At 46.4% G+C, this 26845-nt stretch overlaps 1 protein-coding gene across 1 annotated transcript; it reads left to right on the forward strand.

The window, feature by feature from the left end:
- Positions 1–26741, forward strand: C5H17orf67 (chromosome 5 C17orf67 homolog). Its single transcript, XM_035301144.3, has 4 exons — positions 1–88; positions 913–1013; positions 22748–22884; positions 26304–26741. Exons 1-3 carry the CDS (start codon positions 34–36, stop codon positions 22862–22864), a joined length of 273 nt encoding a protein of 90 aa, XP_035157035.1. The 5' UTR covers positions 1–33; the 3' UTR covers positions 22865–22884; positions 26304–26741.
- Positions 26742–26845: the final 104 nt, after the last annotated feature.

Raw genomic sequence — 26845 nt, forward strand, 5'->3', positions numbered from 1 at the left:
ACTTAGCAAGAAGCAGAGAGGAAACAAAGCAGGATGAAGACATTGCCTCTGCTCGTGCTGGCTCTTACCTTACTGACTGTCTTCTCAGGTGGGTATTGACTCCAAAAACAGCCTATTTCTATGCTGACATGATAAATAATAATCTATTTGATATTTAATTTTCTTTAATTTTAAATAATATATAGTGTATAATATATAGCTATTTCAATTCTTTTTCTTTTTTTTCCCATTAAGAGCAGGCTTCCAGAATTATCATTAAAGATATGCTATATTTTCTTAAAAAAAATCTTTAAATGTATTTGAGCACTAATTCTCAAAAGTGCTGATGAATCTTCAGCTTCTGTTAGCTTATTTTAGAGTTTATATGAGATCACCAAAATTTTATATATTTTTATTATGACAATATCTTTCAAAATTTGCAAGTAATTATCAAAGCAATGTAATTTTATGCCATATCCTTTGAGGGATTGTGATGATCAGGTTTAACATAATCTTATTATCACTGGGCATCTTCCAGGAACAACTTTAAACGTGATTTAGTGTATTGAGGATTGAAAAAAAAAAAGACTTCCATGAAAGCAAACCTAAGAGACACAGACCAGAGAACTAAAAAAAAATGTCTGAAAAAAACATCTCCATTAAATTAATACCCACGTTTAAAGAGATGGACCATTGCAATCAGTAAATATGTTTAGGTTGTGCAGCTTCTGCTCTTAGTTAATCATTTTAGAAACAATTTAAAATTCCTTTCTGAGCCCTCTGGAATGCTGCATCCTTTGGGACAGGTCCCTGGGAAAGAACTTTCATGTTTTAACCAAAATTGAACTTGCAAATCTTTTGCCTCGGACTGTGGAAATAGCTCATGAACTCCTGAGCCTAAGTGTCCTTAAGGCACCTTCCTGAATTTTCCAGAGACCTCCCCGATTTTGATGGAGAAGCAGGCCAAACAGCTCCTAAGATCTCGGCGACAGGATAGACCAAGCAAACCCGGATTCCCTGACGAGCCAATGCGGGTGAGTGCTTGGCTCTGGCAGTTTTAAAGAAAATGTGGTCATGTGAATGCCATTCATTATGAAGCTAGGTGTTGGTTCCAGCATGGGCTGCTAGTTGGGGTTCAGTTAGAGTTTCAGGTATAAGACACATGCAATCTGAATCTTTTACCTATGCATTTTCTCCTCTGGAGGTGCCAGCCTGACTCACCTGTTGTGAACAGGGTAATTTAAAATAGAAATAATGGGGCTGACGGTGGGAGTTCCAGAATCTGGAGAGGGCTGCTGAGTGTCACCCCTGTCCTGCCTGCTGGGTGCTTGTTCCCTTTAGCCAATGCTAACCCCATCTCCTACTTCTTCCCTTGGGCCCCAGGGCAGGCTGGACCACCATCCTTGGTCAATGATGGTCTGTCCAGGCAGGAATAATGTCAGCCCCAGCTGCCTGAGAGCTTCTGCTCCAATCTCCTCCCTCCGATTGTGGTCTCTGGCCTTACTTCTGCCCCGTGGGGTCATGGTATCCACCTGTCTAGTCTTTCTGAACCAGGCTCCCTCTCTGAGTGGATGTTACTAGACACTGCCATGCTGGCCCATGACCCAGTTTAGGCCTGCTTGGTTCCTCCTGTTGCTAAAATGATACTGACTTTGGTGGCATTTTAGCCCCACCCAGTTAAGGGAAGTAGCGGTGTCTCGGCAAAGTTAGAATGTCTATCAGGCTGGTCTCCCATCCTGGCCCCTTCATCTGGGTGTGATGCTTATCCTCTCTTCCCTGCATCTCCATGTTGAGGCCCAGAAAGAGCTGCAGTAGCATATACCTTCATTCACTGCAAAATCACATGGATAATTTGATTATTTCATTTTAAAGGCTCTTACTAAGATACAGTATTGCACAGTGACGAAGAGTGCTGACTCTGGGGTCAGACTGGGTTTGAATCTCCCTGTTTCCTAACTGGGTAACCTTCGGGATGTTCCCTCACATTTCTGCAGTTCAGTACTCTCATCTATAAAATGGGAATAATAAATACTGTTGCTGATATTACTATAATATTATTATAAATGATAATGTAAAATAACTACTTTATGATGATAAAACAAAGTACTTCTTAGGAAAGCACTTAGAAAGTGCTCAGCAAATGGTAAGTACTCCTTTGAGTGTTAAGTACCAGGTACCCTCTAGGTGCTGGGGCTGTAGGTTTCTGCTTAGAATCTGTGGTGGAGACAGAAGTAAGCAAGTGGCTGCTATGCAGTATGATTTAAGAACAAATGACTTCAGGCTGTTAAGGAGAGATGTGGCTTTTAATTTTTTTTTTCTGTAGAATAAGAGGTAGCTCAGAATATTTAAGTGCAAGGTTGGAGGGGACTGGCAGGTGGGCAGGGCAAGATTGAGAGGTTTGAATGACTTGGATTTTATCTTGTGTCTAGTAGAGAACAACTGAAGGATTTTTCAGGTGGGGGAGTACAGATCTGGGTGTTAGAGAGTTTGGGAGAATTAGAAGAGAAGAGGCCCGTGATTAAAGTCTGGGGTCACCAACACTTGGAGGTGGGCAGGGAAAGAGGAACCCTGAAAGGGCTAACAAGGAATGCAGGGAGATAAAGAAGCCAAGAGAGTGGGGGTGGCAGAGCAAGAGGGGAGGCTTAGGAGAGGGTGGCGGGTGAAGGAGGGGCAGCATATGTACAGCTGTGATGGGGAAGAGGATGCCTGCGGGGAGGGATCTTGTTGTGGGGGCTCTGGCTGTACTTTTGTCATGATGTCTGGAGCAGCCTTTCTGCAGCTTTTCCTCAGGGATGCTGCAGGGCCTGGGGGAGCTGGTCAAAGGGTTTCCCAAACAGCGGCTCCTTCTCGAGGTGCTTGAGAGGCAGCTGTGATGACTCCTACATCTTCCCCTGACATTTTCTGTGCCAGCATCTGTGCCCACCTCTTAGAAATCTGACTGCGGAATAACAGGCTTTCGTTCTGACTGAGGCACTGTAGGTGTGGGTGAACAGGTGGGTTTGAACTGTTGCAGCCCAGCTCTCTGCCCACCATCCTTCCTGCACCATGTCCATATGCCAGCCTACATGCCAGGCTAGACTCTGGCCCTAAAACCCTGCTTCGTGTGGTCCTTCTCCTGCTCAGAAGCTTCTGAAAGCTCCTCTGACTGCCTTTTCCCACTTGTGGTCGTCACCTCCCTTAATCCTTGACAGCCCTTTGCTTGCTTCCAACTTTGCAATTTTACTGAATACCTGGCTTTTTCTGGTTTGTTTTGCTAATCTTTTATGGGCTTGACCACCACCTGCTTCTCTTAACTGGCTCGAACCTACCCGATTAGTTTCCCTGTAACTCCTTCTTGCCTCAGAACCTATTGCTGAGCCACCATCCCGTCCTCCATATCCCTCCCTGAGACACTTGGTCCATTGTCCAGAATCCTCAGGCACTCAGTCCAGTTTGGAAAAGTGGTTGTATGTTTTACAGTTGAAATGTGATGCAAACATGCAGTCGATTACTGGGTGCCTAGTCTATACCAGTAGTTCTTATCCAGGGGTGAGTACGCCTCCTCATCCCCAGGGACATTGGACAATATCTGAAGGCATTTTTTGTTGCTACACTGATGTGGGGTGTTTCCTTTGGCCCCCAGTGGGTAGAGGCCAGGGATGCTGCTAAATATCCTACACAGGGCCCAGGTCAGCCTCCACAGCCCGCAGTTATCTGGCCCAAAATTTTAGTAGTGCCAAAGGAGAGGAACCCGGTTTCCACACTGCCAAGTAAGTTTTTCTTGTTTACTCCCTGTCACGCTGTGTATGTCTCTCTCCATAATTGCAATCACTCGAACACACGCAGAATTGGCTGAATCAACAAATAGTGTCTGCTCTCATATTTTTCTAGGAATATGTTTCTTAACTTTGGCTACATTCTGGAACCACTTGGGGAATTTAAATTCTGATGCTTGGATCCCACTCCCAGAGGGGTGGCCTAGGATGGAACCTAGATATGGGGGATGGAACTAAAGCCCCAGTGATACCAACCTGCAGCTGAGGCTGAGGACCACTGGGCTAGGTCGTCTGAAAAATCAGCCACATGCGTACCAGCTCCTGTGGTCTAGTTGGAAACACAAAAGCATTTAGAAAGCTGTTAAATGTTGAACTGAGTGGTATGGAGAGTAAGTACATTAGTTGTTTAGACAGAGAGAGTGAGAGGGTCAAGTGGTGGGTGCTGATCAAGAGGTGCACTTAAATTTTACACTGACTGTGCCCTACTAAGCACCAGGCACTGAGGATGAAAGATAAGCCAGACATTCCTCCTTCATTCGAGGTGCCCATTGTGTGGAGGTGGAGCCAGAGTGCTCCAGCCTGATTTGGGCTCACTCTTGAGGTTGTCTGGTACAACAGACTGTGGCTCTGCAAGGAGAGAGTCTTGAGCTCTAACTGGAAGGAAGGAGGAGGCTGGGAAGGCTTTCCAGAGGAGGTGCCCGTCCAGCTGTGTCTTGAAGGATGACTAGGAGTTCAGTGCAGGAGGCAGGGATGAGGTGGGGGGATTATTCCACCTGGTGCAATTCCAGTCCATAGTCTGCCGCTAACTAGTTGTGGACTTTGGATAAGTCACTTCCTCTTTTGGAAGCCTAGTTTTTTCATCTGTAAAATGCAGAGTTTGGCTGGAATCTGGCCTAGACATTCCAGCTCTTATATTGTAGGTCTCTGGATAGAATCTTGGGGCTGACACAGGTTTCCTGGTGCCAGTCTGCAATGTGGCAGAAGATCCAGAGGCAGCAGGATACCAACCTGGGCGGAGTCAGGCAATTTATTTTGAAGCCCCTGGAGGGGTGTTCCTAGAAACCACAGGCTTCCTCATCATGCCGACCCCGCTGCTGGAGTACTCCACATCCTCGACTGACTATTTGAGCCATTCATGCCTCTTGGCTCTCCTTGTTGACTTTTTCTTTTATGGATTTACTGAAAGCAAAATTATTAATGCCAGTCACTGGCATGTAAAAAGAGGTAATTTACTGCATTCAACTGTGACTGTCAAAATGATCCTGGCCCTGTACTCCCAGTTGGAGCATAAGAGACAGTGGCCTCAGGTTTGTCTTTGGGTGGTGACGAGCTGATGAGGCTGGACCCCTGGCTGGGGGAGGTCAGAGGCTAGCATGAGAGCTGCCTACGGGCCACGTCTTCACAGCCTGGGAATGAGGGAGTTCAGAGGCCAAGGCCTTTGCCTCCTGGGAGCCAGCCCTCTGACTCTTTGACTTTTGTCAGGACCTCCTCACTCTCCCTGTTTCTGAGTGTAGGCTAAGAACAGCTGCGGGCAGATGTCCCTTTGTGCAGGAATAGGGCGGGATAGGTGCACCATACTGTGAATTTGGCTGCCAATATTTTGTGTGTGTGTGGGTCTGTGTGTGAATGTGTGTGAGGAGTGTGTTTGTGTGAGGGTGTGTGTATTCAAACGTGAGAATTGTATGAGTGGTGTGTGAGGAGTATGTGAAGGTGTGTGTGAAGGTGTATGAGGGGTGTGGGTGAGGGATGCATGTGTGTGAGGTTGTATGTTTGTGAGGGGTGTGCAAGAAGTGTGAAGTGAGGGAGTGTGTGAGGGTGTGTATGAGTGTGAGGGGTGTGTGAGGGTAAGGGGTGTGTGCATGAGGGTGTGTGAGGGATGTCTGAGGGGTGTGTGAGGGGTCTGCAAGGAGTGTGTGTGAGTGTGTGTGAAGGGTGTGTATGTGAGGGTGAGGGTGTGTGTGAATATGTGAGGAGTGTGTGTAAAGGTGTGTGCGGGTGTGTGAGGAGTGTGTGAGGGGTGTGAGGAGTGAGGGGTGTGAAGGGTGTGTGAGGGTGTGTGTGAGGGGTATGTGTGAGGGGTGTGTGAGGGTGTGAGGAGTGTATGCGGGTGTCTGTGAGGGGTATGTGTGAGGAGTGAGGGGTGTGTGAGGATGTGTGTAAGGGGTGTGTGAGGGTGTGTGTGAGGAGTGTGTGTGGGTGTTAGGGTGTGTGTGAGGGGTATGTGTGAGGGATGTGTAAGGAGTGTGTGTGGGTGTGTGTGAGGGGTATGTGTGAGGGGTGTGTGAGGAGTGTGTGGGTGTGAGGGTGTGTGTGAGGGGTGTGTGAGGGTGTGAGGAGTGTATGCAGGTGTCTGTGAGGGGTATGTGTGAGGAGTGAGGGGTGTGTGAGGATGTGTGTAAGGGGTGTGTGAGGGCGTGTGTGAGGAGTGTGTGTGGGTGTGTGAGGGGTATGTGTGAGGGGTGTGTGAGGGTGTGTGTGAGGAGTGTGTGTGGGTGTGTGAGGGGTGTGTGTGAGGGGTGTGTATGAGGGTGAGGGTGTGTGTGAATGTGTGAGGAGTGTGTGTGAGGGGGTGTGTGGGTGTGTGAGGAGTGTGTGAGGGGTGTGAGGAGTGAGGGGTGTGAAGGGTGTGTGAGGGTGTGTGAGGGGTATGTGTGAGGGGTGTGTGAGGGGTATGTGTGAGGGGTATGTGAGGGTGTGTGAGGGTGTGTGAGGGGTGTGTGAGGGTATGTGTGAGGAGTGTGTGTGGGTGTGAGGGTGTGTGTGAGGGGTATGTGTGAGGGGTGTGTGAGGAGTGTGTGTGGGTGTATGAGGAGTGTGTGGGTGTGAGGGTGTGTGTGAGGGGTGTGTGAGGAGTGTGTGTGGGTGTGTGAGGAGTGTGTGGGTGTGAGGGTGTGTGTGAGGGGTGTGTGAGGAGTGTGAGGAGTGTGTGTGAGGGTGTGTGAGGAGTGTGTGTGGGTGTGTGAGGGGTGTGGGTGTGTGTGAGGAGTCTGTGTGGGTGTGTGTGAGGGGCATGTGTGAGGGGTATGTGAGGAGTATGTGAGGGTGAGGGTGTGACTGTGAGGGGTGTGTGTGAGGATGTGTGTGAGGGGTGTGAGAGTATGTGTAAAGGGATATGTAAGGGTGTATGTGTGAGGGCTGTGTGAGGGTGTGGGTGAGTGGTCTGTGTATGTGTGTGTGTGAGGGTCTGTGTGTGGGGTGTGTGTGTGAGGGGTGTGTGTGTGTAAAGGGGTATGTGAGGGTGTATGTGTGAGGACTGTGTGAGTGTGGGTGAGTGCTCTGTGTACGTGTGTGTGAGGGGGTCTGTGTGTGTGGAGTGTGTGTGTGTGTGTAAAGGGGTCTGTGAGGGTGTATGTGTGAGGGCTGTGTGAGGGTGTGGGTGAGTGGTCTGTGTATGCGTGTGTGTGAGGGGTCTGTGTATGAGGGGTGTGTGTTTGTGTGAGGTGTGTGTGAGGGTCTGTGAGTGTGTGAGGGTGTGAGGGTCTGTGTGTGAGGTGTGTGTATGAGGGTATAGTGTAAGTATGTGGGTGTGAGGGGTCTCTGTGAGGGATGTGTGAGTGTGTGTGTTAGGGTCTGTGTGTGAGGCATCTGTGTGAGGGTGTGTGTGTGAAGGGTCTGTGTGTGAGGGGTGTGTGTGTGGGGTGTGTGTGAGGGGTCTATGCATGAGGGTGTGAGCAGTCTGTGTGTGAGGAGTGTGTGTATGAGGTTGTGTGTGTGAGGGTGTTTGTGAGGGTGTGTGTGAGGGGTCTGGGGGAGGATGTATATGTGGGTATGTGGGGTGTGTGAGGGTGTGAGGGGTGTATTGGGGTGTGTGTGAGGATGTGTATGGGTGTGTGTGTGAGGGTGTGTGATGGGTGTGTGAAGGTCTGTGTGTGAGGATGTGAGTGGTCTGTGTGTGAGAAGTGTGTGTATGAGGTTGTGTGTGTGGGGTCTGTATGTGAGGGGCTGTGTTTGTGAGGGTGTGTTTGAGGGGTGTATGTGGTCTGTGGGTGAGGTTGTATATGCAGGTATGTGGGGTGTGTGAGGGTGTGAGGGGTATGTGAGGGTGTGTGTGAGGGGTGTGTGTGAGGGTGTGTATGGGTGTGTGTGTGTGAGGGGGTGTATGTGGGGTGTGTGTGAGTGTGTGTATGGGTGTGTGTGTGAGAGGGGGTGTATGTGGGGAGTGTGTGAGGGTATGTGAGGCGTGTGTGAGGGTGTATGTGTGAGAGTGTGTGTGTGTGTTTTGAAAAGGCCTTACTATTTTTTTCAGAAGGTCTGGGTTCCAGCCCCCTCTTCTGCTTTGACCCTGACTTGAGGACCTGGGCTATGTGGAGTGATGGCAGATGGCATCGGCAGGTTGTTGTGAGGCTGGTTGGAAGGTCCTTGGATGCCACAACAGAGCTGGGTTTCTGTACACAGTAGGGAGCTGTGCAGGGGTTTCAAGCAGGGGAATAATGTGATTAGATCTGGTTTCCAGGGGCCCTTTAGAGGTTCAGGACACAGCCTCTTAAATGCTTCCTTTAGATGCTGTCATAGGTGGGAAATTGGAAGTGACTTTTTGGGCCCACGATTGCACCTTCTTGCCATGGTACCCAGGAGACAGACAGATGGACTTGGGCAAATGAGTAGAGTTAGTGATTGTTGGAGAATGCATGTGCCCTTGAGAACTGAGCCACACGCCCACACACACACCCCTCCACACTCTAAATTACCGAGAGATGACTGCTCGGGTTATTTTATTTTGCTTCTTCCTGCTAAGGGACTGTGCAAAAGAAAACACTTTCAGAGAGGGAAGAGGCCATTGATGAGGGTAAACAAATGGTGCTTTAGGGGAGGTATTAAGAATTCAGAATGAAAACAAGTATGAAGATTTGTAGAGGTCTCTCCCCATGAAGATCTACTGAACCATGTTTATAAACTTAGCACTTGGCTTAAATATTGGCAGAGGCTGGCTTCTGTGGAATTGTAGGCTTTTTGGAGACAGGTTAAGACAAGCTGTGTCCGTGCACACAAGGGGCTAGACTGTTTCACATAGATCCTGCTGATTCACTGCAACAAGCTGTTCTTTTCTGACTTGGTGGTGGGCAGGACAAAGTGCTTTTGAGAAGATTGCTGGGTGACTCTGTACTGTCAGGAGGCCAGTAGTCAACCCAGAGGAGCATGGACGCCTTGCGGGGCCCCTAGATAGAGGAAGGCAAGGCCCAGAGGGATTGGAGAGGGAGATCAGAAGGAGACAGGTGGCTCTGGGTAAGAGAGAAGGAGGGATTTTGAGTGTATGGAGGCAGTGTAAGGAGGTAGCGTATGGAGAGGAAGGTGGAAAGGTAGAACCCAAGGAGGGCAGACCACTTGAATTCCTAGCAGCAAGAATAGCTGATACATTTGTTTTATGGTAACTCTCGACGTTGAGTTTAAAGTTGCATTTTGCTCTGTGCTGTTATTACCCTCTGCTACACCAAACCTTAGGACAAGTCTGCCACACATAGAAACTTGGTGTTAGTAGTTCCTTGAGGGAATGGTGGATGGCAGGGGTATGTTGTATGGGGTGATGGGGGCTGACAAGAGAGCAAGGGAATTGCGGCAATGTGGAAGTTGCAGGGGTGGAGAAATTGGTTATGAGACTAATTCAGAATAAACTTGATCCCGCATTTTCAGATATTTTGGAGAGTAGGGTTTTAGACTTCATAGGACTGGGGTGAACACTCTCTGAGGGCTGGAACTAATTTGCTTGGAGACATCCCTTCTGGAGGCATGTAGGTTTCAGATGAACTGACTTTCTATTTTTTATTTATTTGTTTTTGAGACAGGGTCTCACTGTGTTGCCCAGGCTGGAGTGCAGTGGAGCGATCATGGCTCAATGCAGTCTCCACCTTCTGGGCTCAAGCGATCCTCTTGACTTTCTACTTTAGACAAAGTGGCCCAGTCATGGTAGAGAGCTAATGGGTATAATGAAGGCTCAAGATCCTGATGGAGAAAAAACCAGCTGGTTGGGGAGAAATTAAAACCTAGCCCTTCATTTAGTACAGCCTGTACTAAATGAAGGGCTAGGTTTGTGTTTAGAGGGAAGACGGTGGAAATATATTCTGCGGTTCCCTTGAAGGTTTCCTCAGTGATGAATGTGCTTATGTTGATTTTCAGGACTGTGGTCTAAACCCTTGCTATTCAAAATATGATCCCCAGGTGGGCTGCATGGGCCTCACTTGGGATCCTGTCAGACATGCAGACCCAGGCACCTCGCCACACTTCCTGAAGGCAAATCTGTGCTTCCCCAACCCCCAGGTGATCCCTTTTCACATTTGAGTCAAGAAGTGCTGTCCTGGAAAACTGCAAAGGTGGTTGTCTCTGCTCCTGGTGTCCTGGGACTGGGAACCAGTACATGTTAGTTTTTTTGTTTGTTTGTTTTTGTTGAGACAAAGTCTCGGTCTGTTGCCCAGGCTGGAGTGCAGTGGCGTCTCAGCTCACTGCAACCTCCGCCTCCCGGGTTCAAGCAATTTTCCTGCCTCAGCCTCCTAAGTAGCTGGGATTACAGGCGACCACCACCATGGTTGGCTAATTTTTATATTTTTAGTAGAGACAAGGTTTCACCATGTTGGCCAGGATGGTCTCAATCTCTTGACCTCGTGATCCACCCGCCTTGGCCTCCCAAAGTGCTGGGATTACAGGTGTGAGCCACCGTGCCCAGCCATTAGTTTTGACATGATTGATCTCTCTTCCTTCCTCCTGGGCACTCTGCTCACTTGGTTTCCGCTTTCCCAGCACACCTCGCTTAGGGTTCTCATTCCATTGGTGGCTCCTGCTGCCAGGTTTCCTTTACTGGATTCTTGGCCTCTGACAGTTGTTTAAATGTCAGAGGGTCCCAGGGCTCTGCCCTCCACATGGCTTCAAATCTCACCTCTCTGCTGATGTTGCACACTTCTATCTCCAGCCTGACCTCTCCCCGGTCATTTACATGACTATCCACTCCACTCCACTGTTTGTATTGGAATACTTAACAGGCATCTCAGATCTAACAGCCCCAAACAAAATTCCCTGTTTTATCCTCCTAACAGCTCCTGCCTTAGCCTACCACATTGGGCTAAGGGGACCACCTCCAAATTCAGAACCTGACTACTTTTCACCCTCCACCACCACCTCCACCACAATCATCTGTAGAGTGGACTAAGCAATAATCTCGTAATGGTCTCCCTGTTTCCTCTCTTGCTCTCAACGGAGCAGTCAGAGTCATTTCTTAAAGTGTAAACAAGATCCTGACCCTCCCCTGCTCAAAACCTGCCAATGACTTCTTGTCTTACTCTGAATAAAATTCACAGTCCTGGCCAGGTGTGGTGGCATGCACCTGCATGCAGTTCCAGCTATGCAGGAGAGGCTGAGATGGGAGGATCGATTGAGCCCAGGAGTTCAAGGCTGAAGTGAGTTGTGATTGCTTCACTCCAACCTGGGTGACAGAGTAAAATTCTGCCTTCCTAATATTCACGCCCAAAACACTATATACAGTATTTCATAGGTACATTGATATGCATGTAAATTTCTAGAAGAAGGTCTGGAGAGGTAATCAGTGGACTTTTAACTGTATCATCTCATTTAGGAGACTAGGATTAAAGGTAGTGTTTGATGTTTGAATTGTATACGAGAGTAATTACTTGTATAATTAAAAAATATGTACTTTTTGAGACAGAGTTTCACTCTTGCTGCCCAGGCTGGAGTGCAATGGCGCCATCTTGACTCACCATAACCTCTGCCTCCTGGGTTCAAGTGATTCTCCTGCCTCAGCCTCCTGAGTAGCTGGAATTACAGGCATGCGCCACCACGCCTAGCTTATTTTGTATTTTTAGTAGAGAGGGGCTTCTCCATGTTGGTCAGGCTGGTCTTGAACTCCCGACTTCAGGTTATCTACCCGTCTCTGCCTCCCAATATGTTGGGATTACAGGCGTGAGCCACCGCCCCGACTTAAAATATTTAAAACTTTCGCATGTACTATTGCAAAATTGGAAACCAAGAAAGAGTCAGAAGAAGAAAAGAAAATCACCTGGAGTCCTACTCCTCCCCAAAGACAGGCATTTAAAAAATGTATTTCTTTTTAGTCTTCATGTATATTAAAAAAATGTATCTACAATTTTCTATCCCATTTTTTCTTAATATTAACATGCACATTTCCTCATATTATTATAAGCTATTTGTAACCATAATGTTACTGAATTACCCTCTTTTGTTAGATATTTAGATCATTTCTAATATTTTTCTGTTGTAAACACTTTGAACATTTTTGTGCGTAAAGTACGTTTAATATTTTAAGTTATTTTCTATGGGCATATTCCCAGAAAATGAATTACTAGGTCTAAGAATCAGAATATTTTTAAAGCTTTTAGTATATATTATTGAATTGCTTTCCAAAAGACTTTTAACAATTCATGTCATGTTTAATATTCAATGCCACTGAGAGAGTATTCTAGTAGAGGTTTTCAGGTAAAGATATGATGGGAACATGATTATGGTACCTTGAATTGGAGACCAGTGGGCAGGAGGAGTGGGTGCAGGGAGGGAGGGAGTGGGGATAAAAAATGACGTGTAGGGTTCTGTATAGGCAACTTAGTGCCCTTCATTGGCATTGGAACTCCATGAGTAGAAGCAATGAATATGGGATGACGGTGTGTTGCAAGTTCTCCTCCCATGGTACCTACTTTTGTAGTTGTATCTTCTGCTCTTGTTTACCTGGTTAACTCTTATTCATCCACAGAAACTCACCTTAAGTGATGTCCTTCCTGACGCCTCCCCCCAGTGAATCAGAACACCCCCCAGCATGGTGCTTGCAGCACAGGGTTGCTATTTTTGACTCTTTTATGTCCCTCTACTAGACTGTTCTAAATGACTTGAGGAGATGGACTGTTTGTTTTACTTCTGGGTTCCCACCACCAAGCACAGTACAGTATTGGCATTTACTAAATGATTGTTACTTTTTCCATTCCCTCCTTTGCTTCTCCCCAGGGTAGAAATTTTGTGGGATATAGCTCTGCTGTAGAGCATGGAGGGTATTCCAAAGAAATATTTTCTATCTTCTCACTTAAACTCATTAAATTTCTCTTAATCTACTCAAAGTTTAGAGAAGAGATTGTTTGCCAATTGCTTGGGTGAAACGTGGAAATTCTTTAGAAAAGATGACATTCAAGCTTAAATTATTTCTTTCGTGATTATATTTGTAAGTGCTTGTGAAACCTGGGAATACGCTTTCCTAGGAAGCGTTCCATTTTGGCCTGTGATCCTTTAAGGAATGTTCTTACTGGGCAAGTGTAAATAATATTAGCTTTATTGTGAGTAGTCTTTGTAAAATATACTTTCATGTTTAGCTGCTTGACAAATGTATGTGGTAACTCCATTACCCCTTTGCTCCCCATGACCTCAAATGCCAGTTTAGAGTGACTGAGGTGTAAACTGCCTGCAGCTCTGATCTGCCTTCCTTTAGGACTGAGCCTTCAGTTTTCCCTTGCAGTTAAGTTCTGAGCCACCGTTCTACCTGCGGGATTACCTTGCTCTTACTAATGAGCAAAATAATTTTTCCAAAAGCTGATGGATATTTAATTCTGCAAAAATGTCACAGGAAGGATTTTGCCTTCTTGGAAAAGGATCCTGCCTTGATAGAATAACAGTCCACTTTATGATTCTGAGCATAGGTCAAGTTCTGGTGGGTATTTAAGCTCGTTATCACACCACTCCAGTGCCATAGTGAAGTACTACTTTCAATTTCTGCTCTGATTACTGAGAATAATTTACTCAAATCATTACAGTTGGCATTTGAAATGGAACATAGATATTGGTTTTTGTTTTGCTTTAATTCTCCACCCCGCCACCTTGGAGAAAGGAATCTGAAGAAATTAAAGCTTATTTTCCATATACCCCTTCGTTCTTGGTCCAGGAACATTTGAGATTATCATTAATGTTGGGTCATTTCTAACTCAGCCAATGCAATTGTTGAATTTGTGGTTTTCAGCAGATTTGCTATTTGCCTTTTCATCTTTGACTAATGATTGCTTTTTAGGCCTTTGTGGCATATTCATTTTCCTAACATTTTAAATAAATAGTGAAATGTCATGGAAACCAGGGCTGGTTTCTTTCTTGTTCACGGTGTGTGTCTGTTTTGGTTGTTTTTCCTCAATGATGATTTCAGTTGCTATTTAGGAGTGTGAAATATACATTGCTTTTTGATGCTTTTAATGCACATTTGGCCTAGGCTGTTACAATGAGCAGATCAACACAGATGTCAAGAAAATTTCCAAGGAGGATTTAGTAAGGTTATGGGGAAAGAACAGTTACATCATTTATTCATTCGCTCCTTTTTTTTTTCTTTTTTCTTTGAGAGGGAGTTTCGCTCTTGTTACCCAGGCTGGAGTGCAATGGCGCGATCTCGGCTCACTGCAACCTCCACCTCCTGGGTTCAAGCAATTCTACTGCCTCAGCCTCCTGAGTAGCTGGGATTACAGGCATGCGCCACCATGCCCAGCTAATTTTTTGTATTTTTAGTAGAGACGGGGTTTCACCATGTTGACCAGGATGGTCTCGATCTCTTGACCTCATGATCCACCCGCCTCGGCCTCCCAAAGTGCTGGGATTACAGGCATGAGCCACTGTGCCTGGCCCTCATTTGCTCCTTTATACATTTTTCCAGTGAGCTTTACTGTGGTCCTACTGTGTGCCAAGCACTAAGTCATAGACCAGATATACTTTGGTCACTACCATAGAAAAACAAAACAAAACTGGTTGGATATCTGGCTGAGAGGGACAGGGATTAAATGAGTAAGGATGCAAATGAGCATGTAATTATAAAAGGCGCTGTGTATCAGTAGTGACATTCATTAATATCACCAATGATCTCATCATAAAAGTCTTTAAGTATTGGGAAGATGCCAGCCTCCTGTAGCAGATGCAAGTTTTCCAAAATCCAGTTTCCTCTGGGAAGCTTGATTTAATACATACTGTCAATTGTTGTCCTTGAGGTGACAGGCTTACTTTGTTCATTTTCCAGATGTCTGCCCAACATGCACATAAAACACAGCTAGTTCGGCACCAGCAATTGCACACATGCTTTTCCTCGTGAAAACCATTGCACTGTGTCATGCAGCAAAAATGCTGCCTGCATACACCCTTTTGGGTCACTCTTTACTGTTTCACCAGGGCATTCTTCAGGGAAACTGGCATTTTAAGAATGTTGTATTTTTATTTTTGTAGCCGTGAGTGTGTGGTGGAGAAGGATACGATGACCGCTAATAGAATTGGGTACCGCTGCCTGGTTTCCTGCTAAGGCGCCAGTCGTTTTACCTACTGCTGCCTTGGCACATCAGTGAAAATGCCAATACAGCAAGAAGACAAATAATGTCTGAGCATTATTCTAAAAACAGTTTTGACCTCATGGGCCCCTGAGGGGAACACAGACTACCCTTTGAGGAATGATGCTCTAGTCTTTTCTTTGACAAGTGTTTACGGCAAGTTTCCTGTGTACCAGTTCCTGGGAAAGATGCTCTCCTCCACAACCTTGATGTGTACTCAGGTCTTTCTTATCTCATAGTAAAAGTTAACAACTAGCATTTATTGCATTCCTACTATATGCCAGAAATGGTGTGCCAAGCCCCTGTAGCAGTGGGGTCCCAGCAGGAGACTGGGTACCTGAAGAGACTTTAATAAAGGGACTTTTTACAAAGGTATGGGCAGGATTAAGGTAAATCAACAAGGAATGATAAAGGATCAGGGCTAACCTCTAGACATGAAGGGATAAGGGAGGCAGATGGTTCCCGGGTCTGGAGAGCACGGTTTCCTAGGAGCTGTGGCTTTCAGGAGAGGGATACAGCCAATTGCTGGGGTTAACTGTGGAAATTCTTTAAAAAATGACATCCAAGATTAAATGATTTCTTTTGTGATTGTATTTACGCTTGGTGTGGCTGTGACTCCTAGGAGAGGAACTAGGATTGAATACTGTGGCCTCTCCCTCCTCCTACCCTCTAATCCCTTCTGGTACTTCCCACTGGTGAAACTCAACCAGAAGCCACAGGTCAAGGGAGTCTATGATGACAATTCATCTGGGTCCCACGGCCAGGTGAAAAGGGAGAGAGAATGGATTTGGAGGGACAAATGCAGGCTACTTACTTGGTACAAAACTTTATTCACGTCATTTCATTTAATATCTAACCCAAGGAAGCAAGGTAACTAACTTAAGGAAGCAAGTGCTAGTGCAATCCCCATCTTGCAGATGAACAAACTGGCTGGAGAAGTAAGGCAATAATGACAGGGTCCAGGTGTGAAGGAGACTCAGACCTCTTAGCCTCTACTCCTCCCTGTCTGGCAAACAGGCTGGCAAGAAGCAGGCAGCAGCGGTTCCTTCAGTGCACTGCTTCCACAGAATAGTTGAACGGGTAAAGTTATGTGCTGGGGACTTGTTGTTCCTTATTTACGAGACTGCACACAGCCTTCCTGTTCCTCCCAATTACTATTCTTCTGGCCAAAGACTCCCTGGATAGGGAAGGAACTCAGCCCCAAATCCACAAACATGTTCAGAAAGCAGCCAGGGAATCATTGTTGTGTCCCACAAGGAGCCCTCTCACCGTCTGCCCCCCACCCCAGCTGACCCAGAGACTCCCTGCCAGAACACTGAGTGTATTTTGATGAGTTAAATGAAAACAACAACCATAACCAAAACAAATCTGAACTGCATGGGTCCTGGGGGAAAGAAAAAAACATCAGAAAAGTTGGACACTTCATAATTCCTTCCTTTGCACATTCTTTTTTTTTCTTTTTAAATGACTACATTTGATATAGGATGCAGAGTTCCTAGATGATGTTCTAGAAACTTAAAAACTTACAGTTCTAAAGTGGACTATTTGTTAAAGCCTTCTTAATGCCATAGGAAGGTTTCCATGAGTTAGAGTTTTTATGATATTGATACATACCCAAAGCAATTTAATTACATCACAAATATGACTGAGTATGTCTAGTCTTTCCTAAGGTGAAATGCTGCTTCTGCTGTTTTGGGTCCCCTAAATCTGTATGGTATGGACCTGTTCTATGCATACTTGCAGTGGTTCACATCTTATTAATTACAGCACCAAAATTTCCTTCAGGGCAACATCAACAACACACGCCATCCAAGTTAAACATCATTCCCATCTCTAACCATTCTCTTTTGGAGGGAACATAAAAGAACACCAAGTTTTTTGTTTTTGAGTTTTGTTTAAGCCTCTCTCTGTTGCCTGGGCTGGAGTGCAGTGGCATGATCACAGCTCACAAAGCCTTAAACTCCTGGGCTCAAATAATTCTCTTGCCTTCGCCTCCTGAGTAGCAAGGACTACAGGTGTGTACCATTACACCCAGCTGGAATATCAAATTTTGATACCAACATGTGAGCCAACCCACCTGTCACCTCCACTAAACGGTAAAGTGGCAGGCCAATAAAGTTCCCACTCTCAGGGAGAGCTCACTGCCACACAGAATGACCAGGGAGGGCTATGCTGGGAGAAGTCTATAGAGCTTTGGGGATCTAGAGAAGCTGGGTCACAGGGAATCTGAGACAGCTTCCTAGAGAAAGCTAGCTCATCTAAGCTGAGGCCCGAAAAGTCAGGTAAGAGTGAGATGGGAAAATGAGAAGATACAGAGGTGTTCTAGGCAGAGCGAATAACAGGTGTTTTGGAAGCCTTAGAAACAGCAAGCATGGCCCGTTCAGGGAAGGATAGAGAACAAAGCTCATGTGTGTTGATGGTGAGAGAAGAGGCTCAGGAGATGGGTATAGCTGGGTCACAGAAAGCCTGTAGCCACGTTAAGGAATCAGAACTTTCTCCTGAGCTCAGTGGGAGCCATGCAGGCATTTTAAGTGAGGAAACAACATGGGTAAATTAAAAAAAAAGTCACTTTGGAACAGGATACAGAAAAACCAAGAGGGATTTTTCAGTCTCTTCTTTATAACTTTGTTTTTTCACATGACTTTAAGAGAACAATATGTATCACTGATGTGATAAAAATAAAAACCAGTAAAGCGATTTTTGTTTTGTACATTTTAAAAACCCATTCTGATGAAAGACTTGAATAGACATCTACTGAAGAAGATATACAGATGGCAAGTAAGCATGTGAAATGTCATATATCATTAGGGAAATGCAACTTAAAGTGGCCATGAGATGCCACTACACCCCTATTGGAATGGCCAGTATCCCGAACAGGGATAGCACCAAATGGTGGTGAGGATGTGAAGTGACGGAACTCTCACTCATGCCGGTGGAAATGCAAAATAGTGCAGCTACTTTGGAAGACAGTTGGGCAGTTTCTTACAAAAGCAGACCTACTTTTAACATATGATTCAATCATCACACTCCCTGGTATTTACCCAAAGGAGCTGAAAACTTAAGAACCTGCACACATATGTTTATAGCAGTTTTATTCATGATTGCTCCAACTTGGAAGCAACCAAGATGTCCTGGTGAACAAACGATGGTACATCCAGGCAATGGAATGTTATTCAACTCTGAAACAAAATGAGCTATCAAGCCACGGAAAGACATGGTGTTAAACTTAGGCATATTACTAAAGAAAAGAAGCCAATCTGAAAATTCGATTGCATTTTCTGTGATTCCAGCTACATGACATTCTGGGAAAGGCAAAACCATAGAGACAGTATAAAGATCAGTGGTTGCCAGGGGTTTGGTAGATGAGCAGGCAGAGCAAAGAGGATTTTTAGGGCAGTGTAATTGTTCCATGTGATATGGCAATGGTTGTGCTAGGACTTGTATGTGGTTTGTTTGGCCCCACCAAGTCTCTCTTGAAGTTTAATCCCCAGTGTTGGAGGTGGAGCCCTGTGGGAGGTATTTGAGTTATGGAGGTGGATCCCTCATGAATGGTGGTAATGAGGGAGTTTTCGCTCTTAGTTCAAATAAGAACAGATTGTTGCAAAGAGCCTGCCACCTCCTCTCTTTCTTGCCTCCTGTCTTGTCATGTGATCTGCATATATTGGCTCCCCTTCGCCTTCTGCCATGAGTGGAAGCTTCCTGAGGCCCTCATCAGAAGCAGATGTTGGTGCCATGCTTCTATTTTTATTTTTTTGAGGGGGCAGAGTCTTGCACTGTCACCCAGCCTGGAGTGCCATGGTGCAATCTCAGTTCACTGCAACCTCTACCTCTTGGGCTCAAGAGATCCTCCCACCTCAGCTCCCTGAGTAGCTGGGACTACAGGCATGCACCACCATATCTGGCTAATTTTTTTTTTTGTATTTTTGGTAGAGACAGGGTTTCACCATGTTGCCCAGACAGGTTTCAAACTCCAGAGCTTGAGCGATCTGCCCACTTCAGCCTCCTAAAGTGCTGGGATTACAGATGTGATCCACCGTGCCCAACTGTCACGCTTTTGTGTGATACCAAGAGTGAACCCTAATGTCAACTATGGACTGGTAATGATGATGTGTCAACGCAGGTTCGTCACCTGTGACAACTATCCCATGCTGGTGGTGGGGGATGTTGGCGGTGGTGGGGGATGTTGGCAGTGGGGGAGGCTGTGCCTGTGTGAAGACAGGGGATATATGGAAACTTTATATTTCTGCTCAATTTTGCTGTGAACCTAAAACTGCTCTAAAAAATAAAGCCTATTAAGAAAACAAAACAAAACAATAAAAAACTCCATGAGAGGAAAAAGGTAAGACAAGGGGTAGTAAGAGCCTGCAGAAGTTGTGGCATGGGCCTAACCCCTGGGCTGGGGCCTGAATTGGGAAGAGGCAGTGGGCTGGGTAGAAGGGATTCAGAAGCATCCATAGGAGTTAGGTTGCTTGGATGGTGGGAGGGCAAGGAAGAGGAGCACGCTGAAGCTCCTTGCTTAACTAGTGATGTGGTGCCATGAACAGAGATATCATGAACCACCTTCAGTATGATAGGCAGTGCCTGTAGGCCAGAGATTGCATCAGAAGATGGGGAGGGAAGGAAGAGGCCTTATAACTGACTAAGATAAGAGAAACCACATTTCATTTTTTTATTTAAGAAATGCCCTGTTGATTTGTCATTTTTCTGTTTTGTGCATCACTTATAGGACATAATGCCATGAGTAACCCATATACAGAAAATTCACAGCCTGAACTGGCTTTGTGGAAGACCCAGACACATTGGGAGGAGAAGGCCAGCCCTATAGGCTGGAAGTGACATTCCTGTTGATAAAGGGCAGAGCATGAGCACACTGAGAGAGGAGATGAAAAGACAAAAACTTCATGCAAAGGATGGGTGTGTTCAGGGGCTGATGAGCTGCAGGTTGCAGAGAGGCCCTATCACGGCCCTCTGTTATTTGCGCTGTCTGCTCCCTTCTCTGAAGGTAGCACTCCTGTGACTCCTCATCTTCCTGGTATGGACGTGAGTTTTCTCTGCCCTGACCACAGTCCATCCTCTGTTCTGCTGTGCCCCACTCTGTGCTCAAGGAGACTGACTGTAGACCTCATCCCCTGGTTCCCTGGCTGGCTGGCTTCTGATTGGGCCCTGCAGGAGATTGAGGGGAAGAGGAGGGAGAGGATGGGCTGTTTGTTCCCTGTTCCCTCCTTGCCTTGCAAAGGCTGTGCTGTGCCCCCAAGACCACAGCAGCCCCACCCTGCTGGCCCCAGGCCTAATGGCTCCTCTGAGGACTCTCCACCTTTGGCCCTGAAAACTTAGGCATGGTCATGGCTTCCCTCTATTGCTAGTCCCTGGGTGCTAGAATATTCTTGGATAGTTCCCTTAACCCAACTCACATGGCTGTGAATGATCCCTTCATTAAAGTCTCTTCAGGCAACCATTTCAGGGAGAAATTGTGTTCTTGAGAAGCATAGAGATTAACAAAGGCTGTCATTGACCATTGTGGACCAAGGTGAGAGGGCAGGGCCATGCCTGCTGTTGTGAGGAGTAGGGGAAGGTGGGGAATCCTACCCAAAGTTGCACTCATCTGCTGGCTTGCAAGTACATTATCCAGAGCCACAGACAAAACCTATGGGTACAGGCAGGTGCTGCCTCCTGCCTCCTTGCAAGCAGACAGCACTGGTGAAGGCTCTGAAGAGGAAGGTGGCCCTGGTGGGCCCTTTGGCCCTTCTAGGTCACTCGGTCAGAGTGGAGCATGGATAGGGGAGGGAGGAGGTATAGGTGGGGAGGAATGCAACACAGAGGGGTGGGACAGACAGAGGGGTGAGGAGTCTGTAGCAGCCTTGATGGACAGTGGTGAAGACCTGACACAGGAAAGTGGCAGAGACAAGGGAGGGCATCTATTCAGGAGACAGACTCAATGTCCTGACGCTCAGTCTTATGTTGAATTTGAGGGTGAGGGAGGCAATGACAGTTCATGTTCCGGAGTGGGTTCCTGAGTAGGTAGAGATGCTGGCCACAGTGAGGGGCAGGTCTGGTCAGGGCCAGGAGCTGCTTTCTGTTGTGGACACATCAATATGTAGGGCCGGCCACCTTTCATATGAACAAACTCAGACACTGTGTGGTCTTTTGTGACTGACTTCTGTCACCTAGCACAATGTTCTCGAGGTTCATCCATGCTGTAGCATGGATCAGTGCTTCATTTTAATTGCCAGATAATAGCATTCTATTCTATAGAAGTAGCACATTTTATTTATGCATTCGTTTATTGGTGGACATTTGGGTTGCTTCTGGTTTTGGCTGTGACAAATGATGCTGCTGGGAACACTTGTGTACAAGGTTTTGTGTGGACATCCATCTTTATTTCTCTTGGGTATATACCTACAAGTACAGTTGCTAGCCAGGAGGACAAATGGTAACTCTCTGTTTAATATTGTAAGGAACTGACAGACTGTTTTTACAAAATGCTTCTCTATTTCTAGTAACATCTTTATGTTTTAAAGTCTTTTTGTTTGATATTAGCATAGCAACCCTAGCTTTCTTCTGCTTATCCCTTGTCTTTTAAAAAAGATGATTTTTATCACAAATGCATATAGCCTAAAGTAATATATTAGAGGACTTAGTTATGCTTATTTGAACTTCATAAAAATAGTGTCATACTGTAAATGTAGTTTCTTGAACTTTTCACTCAACATGCTATTTCTTTCTTTTCTTTTCTTTTGTTGAGATGGAGTTTCGCTCTTGTTGCCCAGACTGGAGTACGATGGCGCAATCTTGGCTCACTGCTCCCTCTACCTCCCAGGTTCAAGCAAATTCTCCTGCCTCAGCCTCCAGAGTAGCTGGGATTAGAGGCATGCGCTACCATGCCCAGCTAATTTTTTGTATTTTTAGTAGAGATGGGGTTTCTCCATGTTGGTCAGGCTGGTCTGAACTTCTGAACTCAGGCGATCCGCCTGCCTTGGCCTCCCAAAGTTCTGGGATTACAGGCATGAGCCACTGTGCCTGGCCTCAATATGCTGTTTCTAAGGCCCCCCTATGTTATTGTATGCAGCTACAGTATAATTAATTCATGTTCTCTGCTGTATAATATTCCACGGCATGACCCTTCCATAATTTATTGATCTGTTCTCCTGTCAGTGGCTATTTGGCATGCTTCCAGTGTTTTGCTATGGCAAATTTATTGCTGCTATAAACATTTTTATACACCTCTCCTGATATAAGAGTTTCTCTTGTTCTCAGAGCAACTAGCAATATAACTATTAGCTAGGAACTTGTTAGAAATGCGACTTCTCAAGTCCCACCCAAGACCCACTGAGTCAGAAACTGCAGGGAGGCCCAGCAATCTGTGTTGTAATAAGCCCTCCAGGTGACTCTGATACCTGATAAAGTTTGAGGTCCACTGCTCTAGGGTATAAAGTAGGAGTGAAATTTCTAGATTGCAGGCAATCAGTTGTTTTCTGAAGTGGTTGTTCCATGTTTCCATGGAGACCCACCTGTTCAGCACTTAGTATTGTCAGACTTCTTTATTTTGCCCACTGGGTGAATCAGTCTGACTGTTCTTCCCTACATAGAGGCATGGGTGTGGCTATTTCTCCTCCCTGCCTGTCCTCCCATCTTGCCCTGTCAAGGGAGCCAGAGCCACACCATGCATGTTGACCCTTCGGATGTCACTGTGGATGAAGCCTTCTTCATTGTGGTTTGTTTTGACAGGAGTACATGCATCACCTGCTCACCCTGGAGCACCGCGCTGAGGAGCAGTTCCTGGAGCACTGGCTGAACCCTCACTGCAAACCCCACTGTGACAGGAACAGGGTTCATCCTGTGTAAGGGCCTTGGGACCAGCCTCGGTATGTCCCCTTCTCCCAGGCCTTCTGTCTGAGGGGTAGCGGGGGATAGCATGGCATGGGCTGGGAGACTTTCCAGACCATGCCTCAGGGGGACCAGCTGGTTAGCTAAATTATGGGTCTGGAGTGGGAGTGGCAGGATTGAGGCAGGAGACATAGAGGGGAGCCAAGAAACATAGAGGGGAGCTGGGGGACACACAGAGGATCCCAACCTCTATTGAGTCACCAAGTGATCCCAAATGGGGAGGGATGTGACCCTATTTGCCACCCAGAAAAGCCCTCTCTCAACACAAATCTGGAGAGGTGTGTTTGTTGAGGCTTGGGTCTCTTCAGGTGGGCTCAGCATGCATGGAGTCAACTTGTGACATTTACCACAATCATCACCACTGTCATCAGGATCAACAACTTCTTTCCCAGGTCTCGCTCCTGTTTCCCACTGCCTTCCTGCAGCCTTCAGGGCTGGCAGTCTGCCCAACCCACACTTTGTCTTTCCTTTCCCCCTGACTTTCATTTTCAGCCCACCAGCAAGGGACTGCCCAGCGTTCCCCTGACACCCCGCATGCCACTGGCTCTGCACCTCTGTGCCGGGATGAGGCTGTTTGCTTCTCCCTGTCTGTCCTTATTGTCTTCCTGCCTTTCCAAATCCTGTTAGAGAAGGTAGCAAAATTCCTTCAGAAGGTAAGCACAGTGACTTTCGTTTCTCTGCTATAAGTTTTATGGACCAAACAGGACGAGATATAATCTGATAGTTTAATTTTGTGGTTAGGAGAAATCTTATCCTTTGTTGTTGTTTATTTTGTGTTATGGTGAATGGACACAGGGACAGTCTTATTAATCACTCTTTATAATATAACATAAAAGGCCTCATATGATCCATTTAACACCCTGGTGTCATTGCAAGGCATGCACTTTAACCCCATTTTAAAGAGGAGCTAACCGAGCATGATTAAGCCACTAACTCATACTAAGCAGTGGTTGGTATGTCAGGCTTCAGACCACTGTAAATATGCATGCTTTATATGGACTGTGTTGCTCAGTCCTGTGTGTATGTGGGTATGGACTCACTCTGAGGCGATTTCACAGATAGTGAGAGAATCATCTGCTGGCAGTGGAATGGAAGTTCTGTTTTTGAGGGGTAGGAGTGGGCTCACATCCCTCTTCTAATTCTTCCGGCTTCTGGAGCTCATTCTAGGTCAGGGTTCTGGTGTGCCTGGGCCTGGCTTCCAACTCCCAGGCTGCTGGCCTCCCCTGCACCAAGGGCCTTTGTCAACCAAGCCAAGCCCTTGCTTGGCTTCTTCCAGAAAACAGGACTGTGGAGCAATTAGATGCTCAGGCTCTGGAACTGGCCAGAGCGGAGTTTGACTTTCTGAGCTCCAGCTCTGTGGCCTCGGGCAAGTTGCCTAACTTCTCTGAGTCTTTGTTTCTGCCTCTGCAAGTTGGTATAATAATGATGTCTAGGGAGCCTGGTGCATAGTAAGTGATTCCAAAAAGAAAAGCACTTATTACTGCTGTGCAGTTGAGGTTAACGGAGAGGTTTCTGGGTTCAGCCCTACAGTCGTATACTCCAAGGTGTGACTGAGGCCTCTGATTCTTGGTAGGACATGTGCTGCTGGTGAGCCTGGGTGCCTGGCTCCTGCAAGCGTGGGGCTCCACAGAGGCCTCACTCCAGGGAGCTCCCACTTACATAGAGACAAGGAAGCAGTGGCTGGAGAAATGTGTCAACTTGGAATAGGGAGTCAGACAGCTTTCAGATAATGAGTCCTCCAGTCACTGTCTGAATAACCTTAGAAAAAAATGCCTAATTGAACCTTAGAAAAAGATGTCACAATCATCTGTAAAATGAGGATAGTAATGGTTCCTTCCTTATGGTTCTAGGATTAAAAAGTCAATGCCTGGAAAATAGTTAGTGTTGCCCTGGCACACATAGGAAGTGCTCAGAAAATGATAGCTGGATGGTGTTTGTTCTTCCTTGCTCTACTCATCCTCTTCCTAGTATCCTCCTTCCCTCCACTTCTTGTTCTTCATCACCATTATAACAATCACCACCACCACCATCACCACTACCACCATGACCACCACCATCACAACCATCATCACCATCAACACTGCCACCATCATCACCATCACTACCACCTGGCCATTACTACCATCACCACTACCACCATCACCATCACCACCATCATCACCATCACTACCACCATCACCATCACCACCATCACCACCAGTATCACCACCATCATCACCATCACTACCACCATCACCATCACCACCACCACAATCACCACCATCATCACCATCCCCACCATTTCCATCACCATCTTCATCACCATCACTACCATCACCATCATCACCATCACTACCACCACCACCACATCACCACCACCACTACCACCATCACAACCATCATCACCATCACAACCGTCATCACCATCACTACCACCATCAGCATCACCATGACTACCACCATCACCATCACCACCACCACCATCATCATCATCACCACTATCATCACTGTCACTATCACCATCACCATAGCTACTACCATCACCATCACTATCACCACCACCATCACCATCACCACCATTATCACCATCACCACATCACCACCACCACTGTCACTACCACCATCATCATAATCATCACCATCATCATCACCACCACCATCATCATAATCATCATCACCATCACCACTACCACCATCATCATTGTCATCACCACCACCAGCATCATAACCGTCATCAGTATCACCACCACCACCATCATCACTATCATTATTATTACCACCACCATCACCATCATCACCATCACTACCACCACCACCACCATCACCACCATCATCACCATCACCACTACCACCATCACAACCATCATCACCATCACCACCATCACAACCATCATCTCCAACACTGCCACCATCACCATCACCACCATCACTACCACCATCACCATCACCACCACCACCACCACCATCATCACCATCACCACTACCACCATCACCACCATCACCACTACCACCATCACCACCATCACCACTGCCACCATCACCACCATCACCACTGTCATCACTGTCACTATCAGCATCACCATGGCTACCACCATCACCATCACCACCACTATGACCACCATCACCATCACTACCACCACCATCACCACCATTATCACCATCACCACCATCATCGCCATTACCACCACCACTGTCACCACCACCGTCATCATAATCATCATCACCATCACCACTACCACCACCACTATCATCATCGTCATCACCACCACCAGCATCATAACTGTCATCAGTACCACCACCACCACCATCATCACTATCATTATTACCACCACCATCACCATCATCACCATCACTACCACCACCATCATCACCAGCATCATTATCATCATTCTAATGTTATTTTCTTGTTCTTTTTCAGCAAGCATTTTAATAAGCAACAACTTGGATAATGTTGAAACAAGACAAGGCTGCTTCTTTCATTTGTTTTTAAATTGTGGAAGTGGATGTCTTCAGACCTCGTGAACTGTGGGCATGTCAAAGGTTGTCTTGGAAATGGCAAATATATATACTGCTTCATTTTGCTAACCTGCATAAATCACTAAAACCAATAGCTGAAAGCATAGACACTTCCCAAAGGTCTTCCCATCTGTTTGTAAGAGTGGGAAGAACCAGAATCTTACCTGGGGCTGATGGAGCTGGAACCCCCAGACCAGGAGTTGGGGCAGGCTGCCTGCCCTAAAGAATTTGGGGAAGCCTTGTTCAGAGTAGTGAAGCATAGCACTTGGAGTTGCTGAGTTGTTTTGTCATCTATTTTTTTCTTCTTCTTTTCTGCCCTAATAAACATTGGTATTAAATTTAATTTTAGTAGGCTCTTCCTTTCACTCTTTTTTTTTTTTGAGATGGAGTCTCATTCTGTCACCCAGGCTGGAGTGCAGTGGCATGATCTTAGCTCACTGCAAC

This window comes from Callithrix jacchus, chromosome 5, assembly GCF_049354715.1.
Source record: "Callithrix jacchus isolate 240 chromosome 5, calJac240_pri, whole genome shotgun sequence".
Lineage (NCBI taxonomy): Eukaryota > Metazoa > Chordata > Mammalia > Primates > Cebidae > Callithrix > Callithrix jacchus.